The 25,653-nt window shown below is 45.5% G+C and overlaps 1 protein-coding gene across 1 annotated transcript; it reads left to right on the forward strand.

Annotated features, from left to right (window-relative positions):
• Positions 1-11,380: 11,380 nt before the first annotated feature.
• On the forward strand, positions 11,381-17,478 carry LOC124664617. Its single transcript, XM_047202091.1, has 2 exons — positions 11,381-11,406; positions 16,446-17,478. The coding sequence occupies exons 1-2, from the start codon at positions 11,381-11,383 to the stop codon at positions 17,476-17,478; spliced, it is 1,059 nt and encodes a 352-aa protein (XP_047058047.1).
• Positions 17,479-25,653: the final 8,175 nt, after the last annotated feature.

Here is a 25,653-nt window from a genome sequence, read left to right on the forward strand (position 1 = left end):
AGCTTCCAATCTCAGATTCTCAGATTCTGAGTGTAAGATATACATGCTCATGCAGCTAAGCGATCTCTAAGCTATTTACTTAGTATTAGCATTAGGCAATGCAAAACAAACATGCTTGGGCATTGCCAGGTGAGGAATAGCGGAAGCATAGATTTTGGATCCTACCAAAGGAGTTTCAAAAACGGTTAAAGAGTGTATGTTATTAAGTTTCCCATCATTACCATGTATTCCCATCATTAACTTAGTGTTTCATTTTATTTCAATCTCTCAGTCTGCATTCCCATCATTGCCTCAGCTCCTCAGTTCTCTGTATCTCTCAGTTAAACTTGCTCAGTAATTCAGTTATCAGTATTTCGGACCATCAGTTTTCAGTAACTCTGTGTCTCATTTTATTCTTTAGTCACTTTAGTTATCTCAGTTAGCAGTCACTAGTCACTGTTTGTTTCTCAGTCCCTCATTTTTTAGTCTCTGTTGTCTTTTTAGTATCACTTCTTCAAGTACCTATGTTTCTGTGTTTCTCAGTCATTCAGTTTGCATTTATTTCATTATTTCTCAGTCTTCTCAGTTCTCAGTTCCTTAGTTCCTTAATCAGTCTATGTCATTAGTCTTTTCTCAGTTACTCTTCTTAGTACTTTCTCAGTTTTACTCTTTTCTCAGTTATCAGTTTAGAAATTCAGTTTGAATTTCTTGAGTTTTTCAGTATACCTTATTTCTTAAGTTTGTCAGTCATTCATCATTGCCTCAGTATTTCAGTTTGCATTTCTTTTCTCAGTTTATAAATTCAGTTTGAATTTCTTGAGTTTTTCAGTATACCTTATTTCTTAAGTATGTCAGTCATTCATCATTGCCTCAGTATTTCAGTATGCATTTCTTTTCTCAGTTTATAAATTCAGTTTGAATTTCTTGAGTTTTTCAGTATACCTTATTTCTTAAGTATGTCAGTCATTCATCATTGCCTCAGTATTTCAGTATGCATTTCTTTTCTCAGTTAATAAATTCAGTTTGAATTTCTTGAGTTTTTCAGTATACCTTATTTCTTAAGTTTGTCAGTCATTCATCATTGCCTCAGTATTTCAGTATGCATTTCTTTTATCAGTTCATACTTTCATTCTTATTTTAGCTTCAGTGTTTCAGTTTCCTGAGCATTTTAGTTTCTCACTTACTACCCTCATTATTTCATTTTTTCAGTCTTTTAATTTCTTATTATCTCAAAACTAGTCTCTCTATTATTCTTAAGTATTTATTTCAGTTTGTCACTAATTTATTCCATCATTACCATGTATTCAGTTTTTCAGTTAGAATTCAGCCTTTAGTCTTCAGTTAGCATTCGCCACCCCCTTGTATTCCTCACTAGCTGGATCTCCTCTAACATACTGTTGGAGTTGCTCGTTTCCTTCCGTACGCCACTCTCATTTTATTAGTATATTTCGTTAGTGCACATCAAATGTTTGATACTTGTCTCTTGCAATTGGTATGGCATCACCGATGGGCTCATGGCGCTGCACGTGGCTGTGGTGTAAGGGATCGGCGGTGGGTCTTACCGGCTGTCTCCCACAACTTACCATAGGCTGCCAGCCATGAACTAGGTTAGTAGTTTGTCCATCCACTCTACCCGCTGCAATCCTCCTCAAGGTAGCTCTCTCCACATCTCTCTCTCTCTCTCTCTTTATTTTTTTATGTGTCTTTTCAGTGGAGATACATCGTCGTCGTTCCATCACCGATGCGCTAGCTCGCTGTTTTTATTTAGTTTACCTGTTTGTATAACCTAGCCACAAGTACTATGTTCCTGTAGTTTTCTCACAATCGATCTTAACCCTGCTGGTTGTTGGCTTGATCCAGTTCCCAAGAGAATCAAGTTCAGATCCCAGGTTTTGCACACGTTCTTTTTTTTTTGCAGCCTGATGTTCAGTTCTGAAAACTGTCAAAGGTTCAGTGAAATTTTAACACTTTCCCTGCAGCGCTTCAGGTCTGGTTCCTGTATGTCTCCAAAGACCACGCACAGCTCCCGTGGTTGTTCCTTTTGTACCAATTCCCACTCCTATCCTAGGATAAAAGCCCACGACATCATCTTTTTTAACTCTGTTGTCTTCAGTCAAGAACGTGTGCACTTTCTGTTAAGATTGTTAATAAGTTTCTCACAGTTTTGTCAGTTTTGCATTTCTGTTTTTAACCCATGTATTTCCTCGCTGACCAGAACCACTCCAACCCACAGCCGTAGCCACTCACCACCGTCCGCCATGAATCAGGTGCTAACACTCTGAGATACTGTCTTAGTCTTTTTCGTAACCGTTTGTGCGCTCCTACTGTAGGCCATCATCCCATGGTTTTTAGTCCCTTAAACTAATTTTAAAAGTACCTATCCATGTTTCCCATGTAATCCTTGCCGACAGTATCCATTACAGACTACAGCTGCCAACATCAGCTGAGAATGTTTGTCTCATTATTTTCATTGGTTCATTTATTTCTTCTTTGTTTAGTCTTTAAGTCTATCTGTTTACATTCCCTACCGGATCCTATCCGACCTACAGCCGCTCCATGCGCCACTGAAGCTGCTGCACGAATCAGGCGCTAACAGGATATGTTCCGGTCCTCATCAAGGTAGCTCTTTCTCCGATTCTCTCGATCTCTGTTTATGTCTTTGTCTCTGTATATGTCTTATGTCTCTGAATTCCCTGACACCCTGTATTGCTTTTTCTAACCCATGTATTTTCCATTACTTACCAGGTACTGTTGGACCTAAGTCATATCAGGTTATCTTCATTCCACATGTTAGCAACCTGTTTTCATGGGTTTGGCTTTATTTTTGCACGGTACTTTGCTATCCGATGCTTTTTCTCTATCGTAAATCTGAACTTTTCTACCATTTCGAGTCTGTCTCTGTTCGGGGTAGTTTCCAGGTACTAATTTTTCAAGTGTTCTTTGTGTATGTGAATTATTTTTAAAGCGTGTTGTTTTTCAGGGAACTACACTAATTGAGTTTCTCCGTCCGACATGCATCAGGCGCCAACGACACAGCTGCTTCACTCCTGATGACATGGTTTCTCTCTTTCTGTCTCTTTTCTGTCAACATGAAACCTGACATAGTTCTGCTAAACTAAATCCCTGTAGTTTCCCAAGGTTTTTCCCTGTTTGCATTTTGTCAAAGATTTTCAAATGGATCCCTGGCAAGGGCATAACTGGCACAATGTGCACTGTGAGTTTCCTAATGCAGGTATTCAAGTGCAGAAATTTTTGTATTATAAACCAAAATGTTTGACAGATTCCACCCTTTTGTTTTGATCAGTGATTTTTTTTGTGATCCAGGTGTTGAAGGAATAGGCAACATACCTTGTAGTGCAGCGGATCTGCATGTGGAAGTAAGTTTTCTTGAAGAATTTGCGTCCCTTTCTTCTTGCCCGGTGGTTCTTCTTCCCCGTCCATGGTTTTGGGGATCCTCTCGATCTTGATCCTCGGAGGAGTAGGTAATCGATGGGAGGGAGTGGTTGGAGTTGGTGGCAGGCGATGTGCAGCACGTGAGTACTTTGCTTGCCGAAGAAGAAGGTCAGGGCAGATCTCTGGGCTTGGACGTGATTTCTTTGTGTTGTGTCCTTAGTGCTGGGTAGGCTTTTCCTGGGCTTTTGCACATGTCCCTTTTTTAGTTGATGTATAATTTTCGTCCTGGGTTATGTGGGCTTTTGCACATGTCCTTTTTGGACATGTCACACAGCGGACTGAAATTATTTGGGCTGAACTGAATTTTTTTGGGCTCAACTGAAATCTGTCTGTTTTTGATTTACTCAAACAGACGCTTTTTTTTCATTTAACTGAGTTTTTGGATGTAGCTTTTTAGAAGACAGCTGTCACGTTTTGATTGGTGCAGGAAAAGTGTCTGTTCCCGAATTGAGAAACAGGCAGCTGTTAGATAGTCAGTCCCAAGTTTTATTATGCACCAAATATTCTGTGATGAATGCTCAAGCTGACATTACCTAAACAACTTTAGAGTCCGGGAGTTATCTAAGTTGTCTGAACCGCCCAGTTCAGATTGAAAGGTCAAGATCATGGAAGCTTACCTGAGTTTTTAGATGTGAGCATTTCCTATTTTGCTTCTCAGCATGCATATTAATCTGCAGGACATGATATTAATCAGAATGATCGAGGTGGCAAATTTGCAATAAATTAATTTGACAATAGATAGTAGTAAATATGCCGCCAACCCTTAATATTTTCTCATTGCATATGCCGCTCCTGTTGACGAACTAGGGTTTTGGGTTTAACCGGTGACTCGTTGGAGCCCGGGTTGCGTGTTTATATAGACAGGAAAAACCCCTGTCGTGGTTGTTACAGAGACCGTATGTATTGGGGCGGTGTACTACACCGTGCCCAATACATACCATATACAGGTATTTCAACAGCCCCTCTTAATCTAAACTGCGAAGAAGATTTAGATTACGCCTAAATTCTAAAAGACCTCTAACTGGTAAAGCCTTGGTAAAGCCATCAGCAACTTGATCTTTACTAGAGACAAACTTGATAGCAAGCCTATTCTCTGCCACTCGTTCTCTGACAAAGTGGAAATCGATTTCAATGTGTTTTGTATGAGCATGAAATATTGGATTTGCTGAAAGATATGTAGCACCAAGATTGTCACACCATAAGCATGGTTTTTCTCTGAGCCTAACACCAAGCTCTCTTAGAAGTGCCTCAACCCATATCATCTCTGCTGTAGCATTTGCTAGTGCCTTGTATTCAGCCTCAGTACTTGATCTTGACACTGTAGCTTGCTTCCTTGCACTCCAGGAAACTAAGTTTGTCCCAATAAATATTGCAAAACCTCCTGTGGAGCGTCTGTCATCAATACAACCAGCCCAATCTGCATCTGAGAAAGCACTCAAGAATGTAGAAGAAGAAGGCTGAAAAGTGATACCAATACCAACAGTATCTCTAACATAACGTAGTATCCTTTTGACAGCTGTCCAATGAACTGTAGTGGGAGCATGCAAAAACTGACACACCTTATTAACTGAGAAAGCAATATCAGGTCGTGTGAGTGTGAGATATTGCAAAGCACCAACAATGCTGCGATATTTTGTACTATCTTCAGGACCGAGAAGCTCTCCTGATACAAGAGAAAGAGAGTCCGAAGAAGATAATGGTGTAGGAGAAGGCTTACAATCTCGCATTCCAACTTTATCCAATATATCCATAGCATACTTTTCTTGTGTGAGCAACAAGCTATTCTGTATTTTCTTCACCTCAATTCCCAAGAAGTAATGTAAGTCACCAAGATCCTTGATAGCAAAATCCTTATTCAAATCCTTAACCAAAGCAACAATGGCCTGATCTGAAGAACTTGAGACAATGATATCATCAACATAGATTAGCATAAATATTGTAACATTTGATCTTCGATATAAGAACAAGGATGTATCTGCCTTTGATGGTACAAAACCAAGACTATGCAATTTTGAACTTAACCGAGAGTACCATGATCGAGGGGCCTGTTTTAAACCATAGAGAGCTTTATCCAATTTGCAAACAAAGTTAGGAGCACTTGGATTTTCAAAACCTGGTGGTTGTCTCATATAAACCTCCTCTTCCAGAACACCATGTAGAAACGCGTTCTTGACATCTAGCTGCCGTAATGTCCACCCTCTAGCAACTGATATAGCTAAAACAGTTCTAATAGTAGCTGCTTTAACAACAGGACTAAAGGTATCCTCATAATCTATGCCATATCTCTGTTTAAAACCTTTTGCAACTAGGCGAGCTTTATACCTGTCAATGGTGCCATCTGCCCGTTTCTTGATGCGATACACCCACTTGCAATCAATCAGGTTTTTGCTTGAGCTAGGTGGTACCAAGTGCCAAGTTTGATTTTTAAGCAATGCATCATATTCCTCCTCCATTGCTTTGCGCCATTTGGGATTTCCAAGAGCCTCCGAAAGAGAACAAGGTTCACCTGTAGCTGCGAGTAATCCATAACGTATTGTACCATCCGTATAAATTTTTGGAGTTTTAATACCTTTTTGTAGCCGAGTTTGCATTCTTGCTACAGGAGCTACTGCAGCGGGAGGAGCCACAGAAGATCCGGTGGAGGCAGGAGCAGCTTGGGGATCTGCAGGAGAATCTGGGCCAGGTTCCTGGCCAATCGGTGAAGAAGACCGTGGCTGACGCACAGGAGGCGGCGACCGAGTCTCCATGCGCTGTTCTGTCGGAGCGGCATTGATTATTGGCGGGTCCCGCAGCGGGGACGGCTGGCGCGGGCGACGCGTGTAGACGCGGAACGGGGCAGGGCCAGCATGCGGGGACTGCTGCTGCTGCTGCCTCCCGCGCGCAGAGGAGACAGGATCCGCCTCGGGATCCGAGGAGTACGAGGTTGCAGGAGAATCCTCCTCGCAGTCGGCACCCGGCCCGTCGTTTCTCGCAACATTTTCCTGGGAGCTGTTCTCACTCGTTTCTTCGTCATTTTCAGTCAGATTTTCACCATCGTGTGCAGCATCGGATAGAGATTCACGATCATCATCAGGTGGAGGTGTATCCTGGACATGGTTAGTGACAATTGGTATAATAGGTAAAGGCATATGATCAACATGTGATGCATCCCCATTAGTACATGCAGTATTTTGTGGTGGCAACAAAAGGGTTTCTTCGCGAAGACGTTTTCCAGCATTGGGATGTAGAGATGCAAAGGGAAAAACATTCTCATCAAACACCACATCTCGAGAAATGTAAACACGACCAGTGGTCACATCTAGACACTTGACACCTTTATGAAGGGGACTATATCCCAAAAATACACACCTTTTTGATCTGTAAGCAAGCTTTTGTTTGTTGTAAGGACGAAGATTGGGCCAGCAGGCACACCCAAAAATCCGAAGAGATTCATAGTTTGGGGAGGTGTTGAGAAGGCGTTCGACAGGAGTTTCATTTTGAATGACTTTGCTAGGAAGAAGATTAATTAGGAAGGTGGCTGTGAGGAAGGCTTCATCCCAGAATTTTAGAGGCATAGATGCATGTGCAAGTAGAGACAGTCCTACTTCCACAATATGGCGATGTTTACGCTCAGCGGAACCATTTTGTTGATGGGCATGGGGGCAAGACACATGATGAGTAATGCCAACTTTCTGAAAGAAGGTATTAAGTTTTTCATACTCGCCACCCCAATCTGTTTGCATAGTCACTATTTTCCTACCAAACTTACGCTCAACATAGGCTTGATAGTTAAGAAAAACTTGATAAACATCAGAACGTTTCTTGAGCAAATAAATCCATGAAAATTTACTCGAAATCATCGATGAAGCTTACATAGTATGAATGTTTACTAACGAGGCGAGTGTCTGGACCCCATACATCGGAGAATACAAGTTCAAAAGGAACTCGTGGACACACCGGTGGACACAGGGATATGGCAACTGATGACTCTTAGCTAGTTGACAAGAATCACACACATAAGGATTTATTTCTGGACTATATGAAAGCTGATTTTTCCTAACAATCTGTTGCACCACAAATGAAGAAGGATGTCCTAGGCGACGATGCCACGTGGATGAAGATGGCTTTATTATGACGAAGGCTTGCTTGGAGGACCCGGTAGACAAAGGCACTAGCGGGTAGAGTCCACCATAGCATGGTCCCTTAAACAGAATTCTTCGAGTTTCCCGATCCTTGATAAGAAAGAACCAAGGGTGAAATTCAATGTAAACATCATTATCAAGTGTAAGTTTGTGAACAGATAAGAGATTCTTTGATGCAGTGGGGATGTGAAGGATGTTGTTTAGATGCAATGTACTATGGGGAGTATGCAACATGGAATGACCAACATGCGATATAACCATACCATTGCCATCGGCAGTGTGGACGCGGTCTTGTCCCTTGTACTTCTCGCTGGTGGTGAGCTTGTTTAACTCGCTTGTGATGTGGTCGGTTGCTCCTGTGTCAGAATACCAGTTCGAGTCAACGCCGTATGAAGCAATGTGTGCTCCTTTCTTCCCGCGTCCAGAATCCTCGTCGTCGCTATCGTCTTTCTTGAACCGCCACCAGCAGTCTGATGCCGGGTGTCCATGGATGGTGCAGATCTGGCACGTCACATCCACAAACGGGGTAGGGACACGGCCATGTCCGCGGCGACGTCCTCCATCATCACGCCGGCGCTCATAGCCACCATCACGTCGCTGTTGTGGGCGACGGTCATCCCAGCGTTGGCCTCCACCGTCACGGCGGCCCTGTCCACCACCGTCATCACGGCGGCGATCATCATCACGACGCCTGTCGCCATCATCGCGGCGTCGATCATCATCACGGCGCCTGTCGCCATCGTCGCGGCGTCGATCATCCCAGCGTTGTCCATAGGCACGGTCACCGCGGTCACCACGCCCAGTATCTTGTCCGCGTCGAGCTGCATTGGCAGATGAAGTGAAGCCAATGTTGCCGGTGTCAGAGAGCATCTCCTGACGCATATCATGGGCGACGATCTGATCATAGAGATCGTCAATGGTTGTATCGTTGTTTCCGTTGACTGCAGCGGCAACGTCATTGTATGAGGCATCCAGTCCATTGACCAGGTACCCAACCATCTCATCTTCTTCAACTGGTTTCCCTGCAGCGGCAAGCTCGGAAGCAAAGGCCTTTATCTTGGCAAAGAAGACAGAGGCCGACATGTCCAGTTTCTTGGTGCTCTGAAGAGATCCGCGAAGCTGGTTGATTCGGGAGCGGGAACGAGAGCCGCACAGGTTCGTGATGATTGCCCAGACAGCGGCTGTTGATTCAACGCCGATGGTGTGAGCGAGGATTTCCGGCGAGAGCGAATTCAGGATCCAGCTCAGCACCGTGGAGTCGCGTGCCACCCAGGCTGCATAAGCCGGGTTGGGAACTTTTTGCTTGTTCTTGTCTGAGTCTTCCACCTCCAGCTGCTTCACCGGTGCGACGTCAGTGCCGTCGAGGAGCTCTAGCACCTGAGCACCACGAAGGGCAGGGTGAACAAGTGTCTTCCGTAAGAGGAAATTGGACCTCGGTGAGCTTCCGGGAAGGTGGGGCTCCGAGAGAGGCAGCCAGAGAAGATGCGGTGGATGAGGACGCCATGGCTCGAAGCTTCTTTTCCGATCTAAGATCGTGAGATTGATTTCCGATCGAGGGGATCGTGGGAGTGGCTTCCGATCAAGAGGATCGTAGAGAGGATTTTTGGGTTTCCGATCTGGAGGATCGTTGGCAATTGTTGTTTTGGTTTTGGATTTCCGATCGTAGAGATCGTGAAGGGTTTGTGGTTTCCGATCGTGGGGATCGTGGAGGATTTTGTCGGCGGCTAGGTCTTGGAAGAGAATTGCTCTGATACCATGTTGACGAACTAGGGTTTTGGGTTTAACCGGTGACTCGTTGGAGCCCGGGTTGCGTGTTTATATAGACAGGAAAAACCCCTGTCGTGGTTGTTACAGAGACCGTATGTATTGGGGCGGTGTACTACACCGTGCCCAATACATACCATATACAGGTATTTCAACAGCTCCATCTACACCGTATCATATAGAGATATATTGCAAGTTGCATCTTCCATTTCGTTTAACATGTTAGCACTAGTTTACTGCATGGAATAGATGGATCACGGAATCACATGTACAAGAGAAAAGATGGGAGTGAAAATGAAGAGTTGTAGGAGGGAGTGGGAACGAGAGGCATCAGGAACAATACTGAAACATGGAGCACATGATATATTTTAAAAAGTTGTGACCAGACCCGAACAATCAAGAGAAGTAGCGGATGTTCAAGAGACCTTTGGCGGTGGATAGCTACCTTTCTAGTGAAAAAATTGTCAGTTTTTACTTCCAGTTGGAACTGTAGTGGATGTCTTGTTCTCCACAGGGTTCAGACTAATAGGAACTTAACTGATTTTCTGTAATAAAATTATAAAAATTCCTTGCTCTAGTTACTGAAATCAATCAGAATCACAGCAACTCAGATAGAGAACAACTGAAACACACAAGCCAACCGAGTAGAGCATCATCTGCATTCCTAGCATTGTTTCTAAGAAAATTCGAAACACGAATACGTGCTATTTTGTCCACCGAGGGCAGGTAATTTATACGCCAATACTCTTCGCCTGACAACATGCCAAACTAAGCTCCGACCAGGATCGAATATGTCTACGTCGGGATCACAAACATCGATCTTTAGTTTTCTGAATATGTTCGACGTGATCAGGCATCTGCACTAACAGAGAACACAAAAAAGATCGATGCCCAGGACAAAGTCCTTTGCCCTGCGGTGAGATGACACCATCACCCAAAGCGCGAGAGCGAGACAGTATGTTCTTACTTCTTAGGATATCCGTGTGGATCTATGGTTCTGTGCTTTCTAGCTGTGCTGCTTTGCGGCTCTCCGCCACCGCCAAAGGCTGGAGCCAATGATTATGATCCGTCCGTCGCGGCAGCAGCACCTTCCTCCGGCCGGAATCCAATCCAATCTTTCAGTCCATCGTCTGGATCAATTGCTCCTGTCTTTTCAAACCCGTTCTTTGACCGGGGCATCTGATCTCCCCCTGATCTCTTTTTCTGCATAAAGCCAGCTGATGTATCTTCAGAGCATTCTTGTGTCTGAATAATAAGCAGAAACTGTTCTGGGTTCATGACGAAACAAGACTACTATCCGGAGATTTGCAATTAACTATCTTATTCTGCATAAAGCCAACTGATGTATCTTCAGAGCATTCTGCTGTCTATGTTCTTGTCTGAACAATAAGCAGAAACTGCTCTGGGTTCATGAGGAAACTATTCTACTATCTAGAAATTTGCACTTAACTCTCTTATTCTGAATAAAGCCAGCTGATGTATGTTCACAGCATTCTGGACTTCTTGTGTCTATGTTCTTGTCTGAATAATAAGCAGAAACTGTTCTGGGTTCATGACGAAACTAGACTACTATCTGGAGATTTGCACTTAACTGTAGATGATATCTATATGCGCCTGTACTTCAGTAACTTCTTTATGATCAGAAACTAATGGAGGAAAAGAGACAAACTCAGCCATGTAATATGCTCCAGACCTTCACTGACGACATAGACCACCTGCCGGTTCCCCTGCATCTCCTGAACCTGAACCATGAATATGCTGCCAACTAGCTTCATGGTATTTCACCAATTCACCATGATCATAAATTCATAATAAAACCGCAGTAATGCATAATACTAGTACGGAACTCATGCTGTGAAAAGCTGAACCCGGAGAACATCGGTGACACCGACACATTTTGTCCATACTGGCGAAGCACACACGTCGCCATTCACGAAGCTGTCAAGAATCGAGTTCCATATATGTTGCAGGCACATAAATAGGCGTTGGTGTTCTGAGATATCTCACCAACCTAACACTACTCCTGTCTGCTGCGTCCGGTACTTGTTAGGTGACTACTGACGATGGACAGCTCTTCTGATGCTCACAGGTGCAGTGGCTACTGGTCTTGACCTTTCTTGTACGCTCCAATTTATTAAATAAACTCTGCTACGCTATGCTGCTCAACTGATATTTGTTTGCACATTTTGTGTCTAGATGACATGATAAGTTGAGTGTTGAGACCCCATTGTTAAGAATTTTCTAGGCTTCTTCTACTAGTTATGTTTCTTCTTAATTGTGTGCTACATTGCACATTTGCACAATCACATGAACACACATGCAATGCAACACATAAGTTTTTGGGAGTGTCTAACTGTCATCTAGCTGAAATTGCAATTCGTCTCAAGTCAGATTTTCCTTGGTCCAAATTTCCTCATTCCACGGTCCCCATTAATTCATTACTTCATTCCGAACAACTAAACAAAAAAAACGGTGCATTACTTATGTCTGGGTTTTCTTGTTTTTTTTTTTTTTGAAACGAGGCAAAAGCTTTGCCTTTCATTGATATAGGAGAAAAGAGTTGACCCGTTTATGAGGAAAACTGGCCGAAAACCGTTACAACACGACACTACACGCCAGCCCTGAGGCTGCGCTCCACATGGGTCGACAACCAGCCAGGTCGACACCACACCTCAACGCAATAGGCGGAGGCGAAAGACCGGAGCCACCGCTCCAACTACCACACTGGCCCCGAGGCCGCGCCCCGCCTGGCCGAAGAGGAACCCGCCTCCGCCGAAAAACCACCAAAACACTCCACAAGTCCCTTTGTCCGGTGGACATCCAAAGCGAGGCCCCAAGAGGCAAAGCGATGCAAGAGCGCCGCCCACGTCCGATCCCGCGAGGGATCTAGGGTTTCCCCCGGAGAACCCAAGCGGAGAACAAGAAACACCCGCAAATCATGCCTGGCCAGCTCCCAAAAACTAAAGCCTTCCATGCTACCTAAAAAAATCAAAACATGAGATAATTTACACACTATTGTTGCAACTAGGTACTTCTTGGCCTTACAAAAAAAGAACTTCCTGGGCATTGCATTTGCTGGCCCATTCTATCAACTGCCCCCATCTCAGCATTCTCTCTTCTTTCTCCTTATGCACAAACGCCAACACCAGCACACCAGCGGGGGGTGCACAAGAAAAACGAGATAAAATCTCGGATGAGAGAGAGAGAGAGAGAGAGAGAGAGAGAGAGAGGAACGAACAAGAAGTCGACCCACAAAGGAAGGTGGTGGAGGGGAATGAGTAACACCCCTCCTTTCACTCTCACTATCTCTCTCTCTCACTTGATCAACGCAGTAGAAATATGTAGCTCTCCCGCTTGTATGCCTATTTTGACTGCACCAAAAATGGTCAAGTGTTAGTAATTGAGAAAATGCAAAACAGAGGAAATTGAGAAAATACTAACTATAGAAATGACAGGCTGAAAAGAACGATAAAAATGAGTGAAAAGAAAAGTTCAGTAGCCAGCAAATGCAAGTTTAAATATAGACTACAAGGACTGCAAAACTGAAGAAAATATTGACTGTGGATTCATCCGGGAAGATACGTGAAGAAAGGGAGTAGCGGCAGCATTACTCATCCGCATCGTCATGCGCAACAACGAGAAATGCCAAGCAGTGGAAGCCTATTCGCTGTGAACAATGCCAGCAGTTCTAATCCTAGCAACTAGTATCGTAACAAAATGATGTTTCTGCAATTCTAAACCCAGCTCAATGGACACAATTTATGGTAGTACTACGTTTATGTAGTTTTACATAGTTGTGGAAATTAACTTTTGGTTACTTGGATTAACCATCTAGCTATATACTTTGGAAATTCTCAATTTGCAAATTCAAGAAAAAATGAAGAATAAATGAGCTAGAAGACTGATTGAGAGCAAAATTAAAGCAAAAAAACCTATGAGACTGAAAAAGAACGCACAACTTTCTTGTGCCCTACTTAGGCAGGCTTCCCATGACCCTAGCCCTCCATTGAGATTATATATGTTCTGACCAAAGAATCGACCACATTAACCACATAACCCGGGAATCCTCCTGTTGCACTGAATAAATGAAGCAAACAAAAATAAGAAAAAATCCTGATTAAACAGGCTTTTCACAACTTAATTTTTCATAACAACTTATAAACTGAGCACATCACATGAAGTTCACATCACGTCATCAATCTCCACCAAACCAAAATGGTAAAGAAAAAATAAGAGATACCGAAGAAAGAGGGAAATAGAAATATGAGAAAATAAATACTAAGAAAATAAACAAAAAGATGTCCGAGAATAATCTGAATGAAAAGAACCGAGAAATGAAAGAGAAACAGAGAGATGCATAAATAAATAAATGAACAAAGAGATACAGAAAAAAGAGTGACAAAGAAATATGAGAAACTGAGGACTGAGAAAAAAAAGTAACTGAAAACCTGAGCAAAGAGAAATGGAAAAAAAGAGTGACAAAGAAATATGAGAAACTGAGGACTGAGAAAAAAAGAGAAGAAGTAATTGAAAACCTGAGATACCGAGAAGACAAGAGGCTAAGCAAATAACTAAGAAAATAAATAACAAATATGAGAAAAAAGTGAAACTCGGAAATTATAAATGAGAGGAATGAGATAAATGAAGAAATAGACAGAGAAACAATTAAGAGATAATGAAGACAGTGTGATCGAGAAATATGAGAAACTGAGAACTGAGAAATAATGAATGAGAAGACTGAGAATTATGAAGAGGACTGAGAAGAAATAAATTAGAGGACTGAGATTAATGAGAAAATAAACAGAAAGAAAGAAGATGAAAAAAATATACAAAGAGAAAAAACTGAAGAAAAAGAAAGAGATATAATAAAATACTGAAATAATGAATAGAAAATGATGAAAAAATGAAGAAATAAACTACTCTTGCAGAGGTCTCCCATGTGACACTGTTTCAGCTTCCTAAAATAGTAACATATGTAAACATATTCTACTTATATAGGCTGAGTTAAACATATGTAAACTGAAACTGTAAACTTAGCTAAATGAATCGGAATATGAGAGAACCTATTTGCTGAATTAGGAAGACCGTAAATTTGCATCAAGCATCAAATCAATATCTGATTTTATCAACGGGAAACTGAAGATGCAAAGATAAAAACAAAATAAAAACAATGAGCTAATAAAATGGAATAAAATAATGCAAAACTAAGCAAAACTGACTGGTTCACGAATCATTTGCATGAGTATATTCCCACTGTCATGTACACATTAAGCTTCGGGTTATACATCAACCTTGTTTTACCTCTTCAAAATGAGGACAAACTGAGGAGAGAAAACTGGAAATATGAGATAAACTACATCAAAACTGTTTACCCACCTACTATAAGTTCCAAGATGAGCCATAAACATAGAAATGACATATTCAAGAAGAAACTCAACATATAGTGGCTGATGATTGAGAAAAAAATTATTTCAGGAGAAGTAAACTCATAATTCCTGAACCAAGTGACACTTACCCGGGTTCACGAGCTTCTGCAATTCTCGTCGCAGACCAAACTTGGTGCTGCCGGTTAGGTGCAAAGTAACACGATGTTGTATTAAAATAAAAATCTCAAGATAATAAATCTATGAACTAAATTTTAAAATGACAAAAAGTGAGAAGAAAATGAAAGTTCCTTAGACAGCATTGCGGAAGAAAATGAAGAGTACACAGTAGTACAATGAACATCAAAATTGCATGCAAATTCGGTGTTGATTTTCAGTTCACAGGGTGCATGCTACTACACATACCAGAGAAAATTAAACCCCGCGTCCACTAATACGGACCATCAGGGAAATCGCCCGACAGAGAACAGAGAAACTGACAAGCACTGAAAATGCCATATGCATAACGAAAAACTGAAAAATAATAAGATCATAATGAGATACACATGATCATGGTATGCAGTGACACATAATCAAGCTGTCCAAAAAAATGTGGTTTTGCCATACATACTGTTCAGGTATCATATGTTAAAACACCACACATGTAGAATGTGTATGCATAAATGTCCACTGACCACTACAAACTTCGATACAAATTAAAGGAAGCCGACAAACATCTTTGATACCCCTTTGACGAAAACACCTGCTTTGAGCTTCGAAATGCATATGCACTAAAGAAATCCTAACCGAAATGAAGAACTCTCCTCTGACTACCAATCGAACAGCACTGTAAAAAGGATCATACTACCATTCATAAAAAAACATGTAAAAACAGGGCAAAAAAAAGCATATGAAAAAAAAACAGAACCATTACCAAGCAATAGCCATATTACAGCAAGTGTTCTACTGATTATAAGTCACAAGAGTCATCAGGAAAATGAAAGTTAAAATGGCTACCAGTATTGCAAAATACGACCCAGAATAGCCTAGCAAATCAATGTATTCGCGTTCCCCTGCACCACCTAACCACGTGAGAACAACACATAATACCCAGAACTAACCAAATCAGAGCGCTAAATTAGAAGACTAAGTTGCCAAGGCACACATAGAGCAGGCTACAAGACAGACAGTGAGACAGAAAAGGAGAGCAGCGAGGAATAGATACCCAAACTCCGGCGACGCAGCCTCCTATCCTAGAAATGGTGGCCGCTTGCTGGAAGCTCCGGCATGGAGGAACCCAGCTCCACGGCATCCACACAAACCATACTTCTCACTTACAGCGACGAAACACGGGGATGAGAGCAAGCGAGCTCCTCCCGGTTCCTCGCTCCGGTGGCCTTTACCGATCTCACCGCCGCCCGCGGGGGATCCCATGTCCTGGCCGGGGGAGATCAGCAACCACCGTAGGAGAAAAATCTCTCTTCGCTGCCAGAGATAAAAGAGAAATGAAGGGGAAGGGGAAAATAGCTACAGACAAAGGGTATGGACAATAAACCAACCGAGCAGAAAACCGGTTTAATGGCCGGACCGAAAACATAAGGCGATGAGAGCCACGAGCGAACTGTGCTAGCGCCAAGATTTGCGCTAACGTTCCGAATTAACGGCCAGCGATCTGACCTGAGACGAATTGACATTTCAGCTAGCTGAAAATTAGAAAAGGTGAAGTTTTTTTCTTTTGACTGACGAGGAATTCTTTGACGTGCAGCCGGAACAAGTGTGCAGCGTGCTACCGCGAGTTCAACCGGATGGAGCACATGCGTCTCTCGCACCATTCGGCGCACGAGCCACGGTGCGGCGTCTGCGGCAAGCACTGCCGCTCCCTCGACGCCCTCCGCGACCACCTCGGTTTCGGCAGCGTCCTCCCCAAGGCCGGCTGTGCGAGTGTCTTCGCCGCCCGCGGCTGCCAGCTCTGCCTCGCCGTATTCCCTGCTTCTGGCGCCCTCCGTGCCCACCGCGCCGCCTGCCAGCTCTCCAGCGCTCCGACGCAAAGCCAGCTCACCCGAAGCATGTCAAGAATGAGCATCCAGGGAGGCGGCCATGGTGGTGCGGTGGCGCTGGGGTGCAAGATGGTGGGCGGCGGCAGCGACGGCACGCTGGACGTGTGCGCGCGCGTCTGCCTCATCGACGAGCACGAGAACATCCTCTACGAGTCATTCGTGAAGCCGCTCATCCCGGTGACGCACTACCGGTACGAGATGACGGGGATCCGCCCGGAGCACCTCCGCGACTCAGCCACGACGGTGAAGCAGGCGAGGAAGCGGGTGGAGGACTTCCTCCTCAATGGCGAGGATCCGTGGAAGATCCGCACGGCACGCGGCGGCGCGAGAATCCTGGTTGGCCACGGGCTGGACCATGATCTCAACGGGCTAGGCATGGACTACCCGGCGTACCTGAAGCGGGACACGGCGACGTACCCGCCGCTGATGAAGACGAGCAGCAGGCTGATGAGCAACTCGCTCAAGTTCCTGACGAAGAGCTGCCTAGGGTACGAGATACAGAACGGTGGGCACCAGCACCCTTACGACGACTGCGTGGCTGCGATGCGGCTGTACAAGAGGATGCGCGCGCTGAGGCATGGCCTCAAGGGGGAGGTGAAGGGGTGCGCGGGGCCGCCGCCGGCGAGCGTGGCGGAGGCGTTCCCGGCGTGGAGGCAGCGGGAGCTGGAGCGCATGTCGCCAGAGGAGCTGCTGAGGATGTCCAAACCCGACTATCGCTGCTGGTGCTTGGACGACGTCTAGTCGATCGTGGTGGACTGGGCGGTGCTGATTGCTGACGGAGGGAAGCTGCTGCTGCCTTGCCTGCCTACCGAAGTCGATTCTTTTTGCCTTATAATTTGCTGATGATAAAGCAAGGTAGTTGCCGTATGACGTGGCAAATAAATCACTCGTAGTTTGGTCAAATTTTTTGCGCCCAACAGAAACTTCGTGTCACCACATGACCACAACATGAGTTGGTAGAGTATCTAGAAAAAGAGATGGATTTTTTTTTTTTGAAATAAGGGTAGGGTGATAGCACCCTAAATTTTCTAATCGTCCTCCCTGTCCGTCGCCGCCAGTGGATCAGGTGCGCAAGGTCGCACTCATAACTACTATACTAAACCTTAACAGCCTCGATTTTTCATAGATTTTTGGATTATTTTGAGATTAACAGCGTGACACGTTATTCTTACTAATGTTGTGATTTTTATGTGTAGTATTTTAGCACTCTCTAGCATTTTTAATAGGCTTTAAAGCACCTATATAATTCTTTTTATCTTCCTTAGGAGTGTGGCTCTAGCGATTGTATAGGAACAGTCCAAAGGTCCGCCGCTTAACGAATGCTTCAGTTGACTAGCTGATTTGCCCCCACCACTCCCGTTCCTTCTCCCTGTTTCTCTGCATCGTCGCCAGTGCCGCCCTCCTCCCCTCCCTGCCCACGTCCAGCGTCGTCCTCCTCCCCTCCCTGGCAGGTCCAGCGTCGCCGCGGGGTGCCCCGCCTCCTCCTCCTCTTTCGTTTACCTACCACCGCGGTTGTCGAGTGCGCGCCCATGAAACCCTACTAGTGCCCCAGGCTTGGTCGGCGGTGTTTCTCCGACGCCGCGCACCTCCGGCTGCTCCTCCTCATGGAGGATGGGTTTCTCTACTTCACCTGATTCTCCCCCTCGGCCTCCCCTGGCTCATGCTCCGCTACATCGGCGCCCACAACCCCATCACTCGGTGGACGAGGTCTATCTCAACCCCGCCGTCTGGCTCAGTCATGGTCTCTGGCGCGCCGCTGCCGCCGGCCAGGGCTCCCGCGCGCCACCGGACCGGGGATTCCCAGTTTGCCGCCGCTGCGTGTCCCGTGGCCACCAGTCCATGCCTCATCACGTCGCTAGGGCTCATCCACAATACGGTGAGATCCTCTCTAATGTCACCTCTTCCTCGCTCTCAAGTGGCGCAGGCGGCCTCGAGCACGTCCCCAGCAGTGAAGCCAGCGACTGCTGCGTGATGGAGAAGGAGCAGGATGCCGTAGAGATGGGTCTCCAGGCGACCAGGCTGGAGGGGTTGGGCGCGTGTGTTGTCGTGGTTGGTCTGCCGGCGAGGACGCGGCGCAGACGCAGGACGACCGTGCGGCAGAGGTGGGCTGTCGGCGACAGCTGGTGGAGGTGGCCAGCCAGGCAGCCACACGAGTTTTGGGGCGACTCCATGGCCATGGGCACGTGGAGCACGAGCATAGCGGCGGCCATCTGCCAGTCCAGGTGACACATTCCTCTGCCTACCTTTCCTTCTTCCCCCGATCTGATCCTCTCTCCCATTTTTTTTGTTCAATCAAGTCAGGCAGAGCGTGCCGCCCCGTCGTGATGTTCCTTGACTGCGGCCAACCACATAAATCTCTTGCGTTGGTGGGTCGGTGCGGCCCTGTGGAGGCGCAGTCACATTGTGGCATAGGGTCTTGATGGGGAACGGCGCGCAGACGACCCTGGTGAGGGGCTTGAGCTTGCTGAAGCGAAACTCCAGGCTCTGGACGACTGTTTAGTAGTTTGGAACTGAACTTTACTGGGATAATGAAGGGGGAGGAGAACAACCACTCTCCCATATTCTGCCGGTATGCCTCTGCCCCTATATCTAAATCAGGAAATCGCTGAGGTGGTGGCAATTAGTTCCTGTCTTGATTTTCTGGCTAAACTGGTTTATGTTGCGTGGCTGATTTTAAGGAAACTTGCAAGTTAAAGGGTTTGATTATTTCCCTACATATGCACATCGTTGTAGGTTGTAGGTTTGTCGCGGAATTCTGACTTTTGATTCTATCTACACTTTTTGCGGGTCAATGTCTGCACTTTGTAGATAGTCTGATCTTGTTTCGTCTTGATTAACATAGTTTGGCCTCAGCAAAGCAAACATTTTTTACAAAATATTATTATTAAAAGATGAATTTTTAGAATCGCCAAATTGGAAACGAGCAAAAAGTTACGGCCAGTTAAAGATTTTTTCCTGCAAAATACAAAAAAAGAAAAAAAATCTGTGGCGCACTTTGTGCCCATGCGCCACAGAAGTGCTGCCCAAAATTTTTGAATATTTCCGGCACCAATCTCCTCCACCACTTCTCAATCTCCTCACTTCTCCTCCCACCACCAGCACCAGCACCACCACCACCACCTCCTCACTTCTTCTCCACCACCACCACCTCCTCCTCCTCCTCCTCCCTTCTTCTCCGGCGACCACCACCACCTTCTCCTCCTCCTCCGGCAACCACCATCACCTCCTGCGGCGACCACCACCACCACCTCCGGCCACCACCATCACCACCACCACCACCACCCCATCCTCCTCCTCCGGCCGGCCACCACCATCACCAACGCCACCACCATCACCAACACCACCACCACCACCGCCACCACCACCACAACCACCACCTCCTCCACCCCCACCACCACCACCACCTCCTCCTCCTCCCTTCTTCTCCGGCGACCACCACCATCTTCTCCTCCTCCTCCGGCGACCACCATCACCTCCTCCGGTGACCACCACCACCACCACCACCCCCTCCTCCTCCTCCGGCCGGCCACCACCATCACCAACGCCACCACCATCACCAACACCACCACCACCACCACCTCCTCCTCCTCCTCCTCCGGCCAACACCACCACCACCTCCTCCTACTCCGGCCAACACCACCACCACCACCACCACCACCTCCTCCTCCTCCTCCTCCTCCCCCACCACCACCACCACCACCACCACCTCCTCTGGCCGGCCTCCTCCTCCTCCACCAACCCCACCCCACCATCACCGGCCAAATTCCGGTGGCCCCAGATCTATATCTATATCTAGATCTGGCCACCACTTTTTTAAAAAAAATCGAAAAAAATTCTGTGGCGCATATTGGCATGGTGCGCCACAAAAGTTTTCAAGACAATTCTGTGGCGCATATTGACCTAGTGCGCCACAGAAGTTTCAAAAATTCTCCCCGACCTATCCTCGCTCCGGTGGTCCATCTAGCGCCGGCGGAGGGCGTGTGTAGTTGTGTGTCTGGCGGATCTCTCGTGATCCGGTCGTCTTTCGTGTTCGATCGTGTGGTTTCAGGTCAATCTCTTCCGACCTATGATTGTCATCTTTGGCGATGGTTGCTACTCTGGTGCGCTGGTCCTTTGGGGCCTTAGCACGACGACTTTCGGTCTGTCTACTACAACAAGCTCTACTACGACAAGTTTTGCCTGGCTCCGTTGATGGAGGGGCGAGGACGGCGGCGCGCCTTCGGCTCGTGCTAGTGTATGTAGTCGTCGCTAGGTGGTCCAATGATATATTTTGTAATTTTTATTACTTTTAGGCATCTTTATACTACTGTTGATGATTATTAATAGATCGGTAGAATTTTCGCAAAAAACAAATGAAAAAGTTCGATACACTGTTTTAATGGCTAAGATTGTTTGGATCCGACCTCTGAATCTTTTATTACTAGTAGTGATGGTGATATAATTTGCTGATGATAAAGCAACGTACTAGTTGCTGTATGACATTGCAAATAAATCACTCGTAGTTTGGTCAAATTTATTGCGCCCAACTGAAACTTCACGTCACCATGATGGCGCGATAGCTAATCGGGGTGTACAAAATCTCGCACCATGAGAGAAACCGTGGAAACCGGTTGGTGCACAAATTAAATCACGACCTCTAGTTTAGTAGTAGTATAAAAATTTGTAGTACTTTCTTAAAACAGGTTAAACCGTCGTCCCACCGTGTTTGCCCACCCTTACGACGTCTAGTCGTGTTGGACTAGGCGGTGCTGACTGCTGATGGTGGGGAAGCTTGCCGAATTCGATTATTTTCCTTTATTTACGGATGACAAATAACGACCCGCATTAGGTAGCTGTCATATGATGTGGCAAATAAATAATTCGAGTAGTTTATACTACTTCCTCTGATTTAAATTAACTTTACTTTCTATTGATACAGGTGTATCTAGACGCGTTCGTTTATTAAATATATCTATATTTGGATAATGTTAAGTCAATTAAATAAATAAGAGAGAGTACTATCTTCCATAAATTTGTATTGCCTTTCGTTCCATCCAACACACATAACGGGGAATGAAATGGAAGGTTACGAGAGGAGCAACGGTCACACACATAACACACAAACCACACAGCAAAAATGAAAAATACGAAGTGGTCCATGCACTACAGGAATGGCGCGCTACGCCGACGCCCCGAGCCCTCGACGTAGCCATAAAAGACTATCGGTGTACTCTACGCCGAGGACCACCATCGGCATAGTCTAAGCCGAGGGTCACCGTCGGCGTAGGTGAAAGTGCATGGAGCCCCGATGTGTGGTTTTGGTAATTAATGACAATCCCTATGGACTAATGTTTGCATTGAGTTATATTTGTAGGAGTTGTCCATAGGCAATTCTTGAACCATTTGTTGGCTTCAAGGTTGCAATAAGAAGAAATTGATGAAGGATATCAAGTGTCAAGTATGTCTTGAAGATGAAGATGAAGTGAGCCCTCAAGTTACTTCAAGACATCAATATGATGAAGAATGAAGAATGAAGAATGAAGTGCAAGTTCAAGATGAGCCAACTCGAAGAGTTCATAAGCTTGAAGCTTGCCATGGAGAAATGAAGTGCAAGTTCAAGATGAGCCATCTCGAAGAGATCCTTTGCTTGAGCCTTGCCATCCATATGGTGATCATGGATATGTGAAGATGCGCCGAAGAAGAAGCTCTCCCATGGTGCATTATGGGGGAGCAATCCACATGGTGGTCATGGTTATGTGAAGATGCGCCGAAGAAAAAGCTCTCCCATGGTGGATTATGGGGGAGCAATCCACAAGACTTCGTCAAGCAAGCACAAGCAAGAAAGGCGTTCCATCTTGTTGAGGTCAAGATCGTCGTCATCGAGCTCAAGTGGAATGCGCAAGTATAAGGTTTGCTCTTGATAGGGTTTCTTTCTCACCGGTCTCATAGTGTAGTTGGAGACCGATTTATAGTTTAGTTGCCGTACTATCAAGAGGGCTCTCGAGTGAGTAACTCGATCGTATCGTTCGTAGAGAGCTCAAACCTTTGCATCCTTGCAACATCTTTCTTGGTTGTTATTTGGACCTTATCCATGTGATGTTTTAGAGCTTGTGCTTATTCTCATGACAAGCTCTAGTTCATCGAAAACGGATTTCGCATAGATCACTGGTTGCGTTTTCGAGTTTGGTTCATCATCTTACTTGGTTGTATTTGGATCTTATCCATGTGATGTTTTAGAGCTTGTGCTTATTCTCATGACAAGCTCTAGTTCATTGAGAATGGTTTTTCCATGGGCAACTTGTTGCATTTTCAAGATTGGAGGTTTTACCGGTATGTCTTTTTGAGATAGGTTAAACCTTTCATCATTTGTTTCTATCCTCCTTTGCTGGACTATGATGTTTCTATGCATATTGTTGTAGATCTCGTTGTTGTGATTTCAACGAGCCCAAGATCATTGAAATCGGAGTCCGGATGCAAAAGTTATGCCAGTTTTAGTTTTGGTGTTTCTGCAGTTTGCTTAGGCCGGATATTTCGGAAATATCCGGCCCCCTCGAAATCGGCTAAGGACCTGAGGAATTGCTGCTCAGTATAGGGGCCGGACGTTTGGCCGGATTTTTACCAGGTTTTGTCCCTGTGGCCGGATTATCCGGGGGGGGGGGATTATCCGGCCCTTACTTAGGCCGGATTATCCGGCCCTGGTTTTGACCAACGGCTCGATTTTCTTGGGGTGTATAAATACCCCCCTTCTTCCTCCTTGGGCTGTGGCTTCTCTCACTCTCTCTCTCTCCTCCATTGTTGAACTAGAGAAGCTTGCACTATCTCTCAATTCCTCCATGATTCTTGCCCCCATTTGAGGGAAAAGAGAGAGATCTAGATCTACATTTCTACCAATCAAATCCATCTCTTTGTGAGTGGAACTCTCTAGATCTAGATCTTGGTGTTCTTTGTGAATTCTTTTGTTCTTCCTCTCTTATTCCCCCAATAGCTTTTGTAGCTTTGTTGGAATTTGAGAGAGAAGGACTTGAGCATCTTTGTGGTGTTCTTGCCATTGCATTTGGTGCATCGGTTTGAGTTCTCCACGGTGATTCGTGGAGGTGAAAGCAAGAAAGTTGTTACTCTTGGGTTCTTGGAACCCTAGACGGATTCTAGGCCTTTGTGGCGGTTTGTTGGGAGCCTCCAATTAAGTTGTGGATGTGTGCCCCAATCTTTGTGTAAGGCCCGGTTTCCGCCTCGAAGGAAATCCCTTAGTGGAACCGTGACCTAGGCCTTTGTGGCGAGGGTCACCGGAGATTTAGGTGAGGCGCCTTCGTGGCGTTCGGTGTGTGGTGTGAGTACCGCATCTTGGGGTGAGGCCTTTGTGGCGCTGGTGTGCATCGAGCAATCACACCTCAAGGTGAGCCTCTTGTGGCGTTCGGGAGCACTAAGCAACCGCACCTCTCCACCGGAGATTAGCACTCGCAAGAGTGTGAACTCCGGGATAAATCATCGTCTCCCGCGTGCCTCGGTTATCTCTATACCCGAGCTCTTTACTTATGCACTTTACCTTGTGATAGCCATCGTGCTTGAAGTTATATATATCTTGCTATCACATACTTGCTTGTATTGATTAGCTTAAGTTGTTGGTGCATATAGGTGAACCTTTGCTTAGAATAAGTTGTTGGTGCACATAGGTGAACCATAGCATATAGGCTTTGGGCTCGACAAAGTTAACGCTAGTTTTATTCCGGATTTGTTAAGCCCATCTCGTAAAAGTTTTAAACCGCCTATTCACCCCCCCCCCTCTAGGCGACATCCGTGTCCTTTCAATTGGTATCAGAGCAAGGTCTTGATACGTCTCCAACGTATCGATAATTTCTTGTGTTCCATGCCACATTATTGATGTTATCTACATGTTTTATGCACACTTTATGTCATATTTGTGCATTTTCTGGAACTAACCTATTAACAAGATGCCGAAGTGCCAGTTCCTGTTTTCTGCTGTTTTTGGTTTCAGAAATCCTAGTAACGAAATATTCTCGGAATCGGACGAAATCAACGCCAAAGTTCCTATTTTCATCGGAAGCATCCAGAACACCCGGGAAGGACCAGAGGGGGGCCATAGGGCCACCAAACCCTAGGCTGGCGCGGCCGGAGGGGGGCCGCGCCGCCCTATGGTGTGGCCCCCCTGTCAGCCCTCCCTGCGCCGCCTCTTCGCCTATATAAAGCCCCTGGATCAGAAAACCCGAGACCAATGGACGAAACCCACGTAAACCTGCCGGAGCCGCCGCCATCGCGAAGCCAAGATCCGGGGACAGGATCTCTGTTCCGGCACCCTGCCGGAGCGGGGAAGTGCCCCGGAAGGCTTCTCCATCGACACCGCTGCCATCTCCACCGCCATCTTCATCACCGCTCGCTGCTCCCATGAGGAGGGAGTAGTTCTCCATCGAGGCTCGGGGCTGTACCGGTAGCTATGTGGTTCATCTCTCTCCTATGTAGTTCAATACAATAATCTCATGAGCTGCCTTACATGATTGAGATTCATATGATGATGCTTGTAATCTAGATGTCATTATGCTAGTCAAGTGAGTTTTACTTATGTGATCTCCGGAGACTCCTCGTCCCACGTGTGTAAAGGTGACGAGTGTGTGCACCGTGTGGGTCTCTTAGGCTAGATTTCACAGAATACTTACTCATTGAATGGTATAGTGAGGTGCTTATTTATATCTCTTTATGATTGCAGCATGTTGTATCACAATTTATCCATGTGCTACTCTAGTGATTTGTTATTAAAGTAGTTTATTCCTCCTGCACGTGTGTAAAGGTGACAGTGCGTGCACCGTGTTAGTACTTGGTTTATGCTATGATCATGATCTCTTGTAGATTATGGAGTTAACTATTGCTATGATAATATTGATGTGATCTATTCCTCCTACATATGCATGAAGGTGACAAAGTGTG

The sequence above is a fragment of the Lolium rigidum genome, chromosome 6 (assembly GCF_022539505.1).
Source record: "Lolium rigidum isolate FL_2022 chromosome 6, APGP_CSIRO_Lrig_0.1, whole genome shotgun sequence".
Classification (NCBI taxonomy): Eukaryota; Viridiplantae; Streptophyta; class Magnoliopsida; order Poales; family Poaceae; genus Lolium; species Lolium rigidum.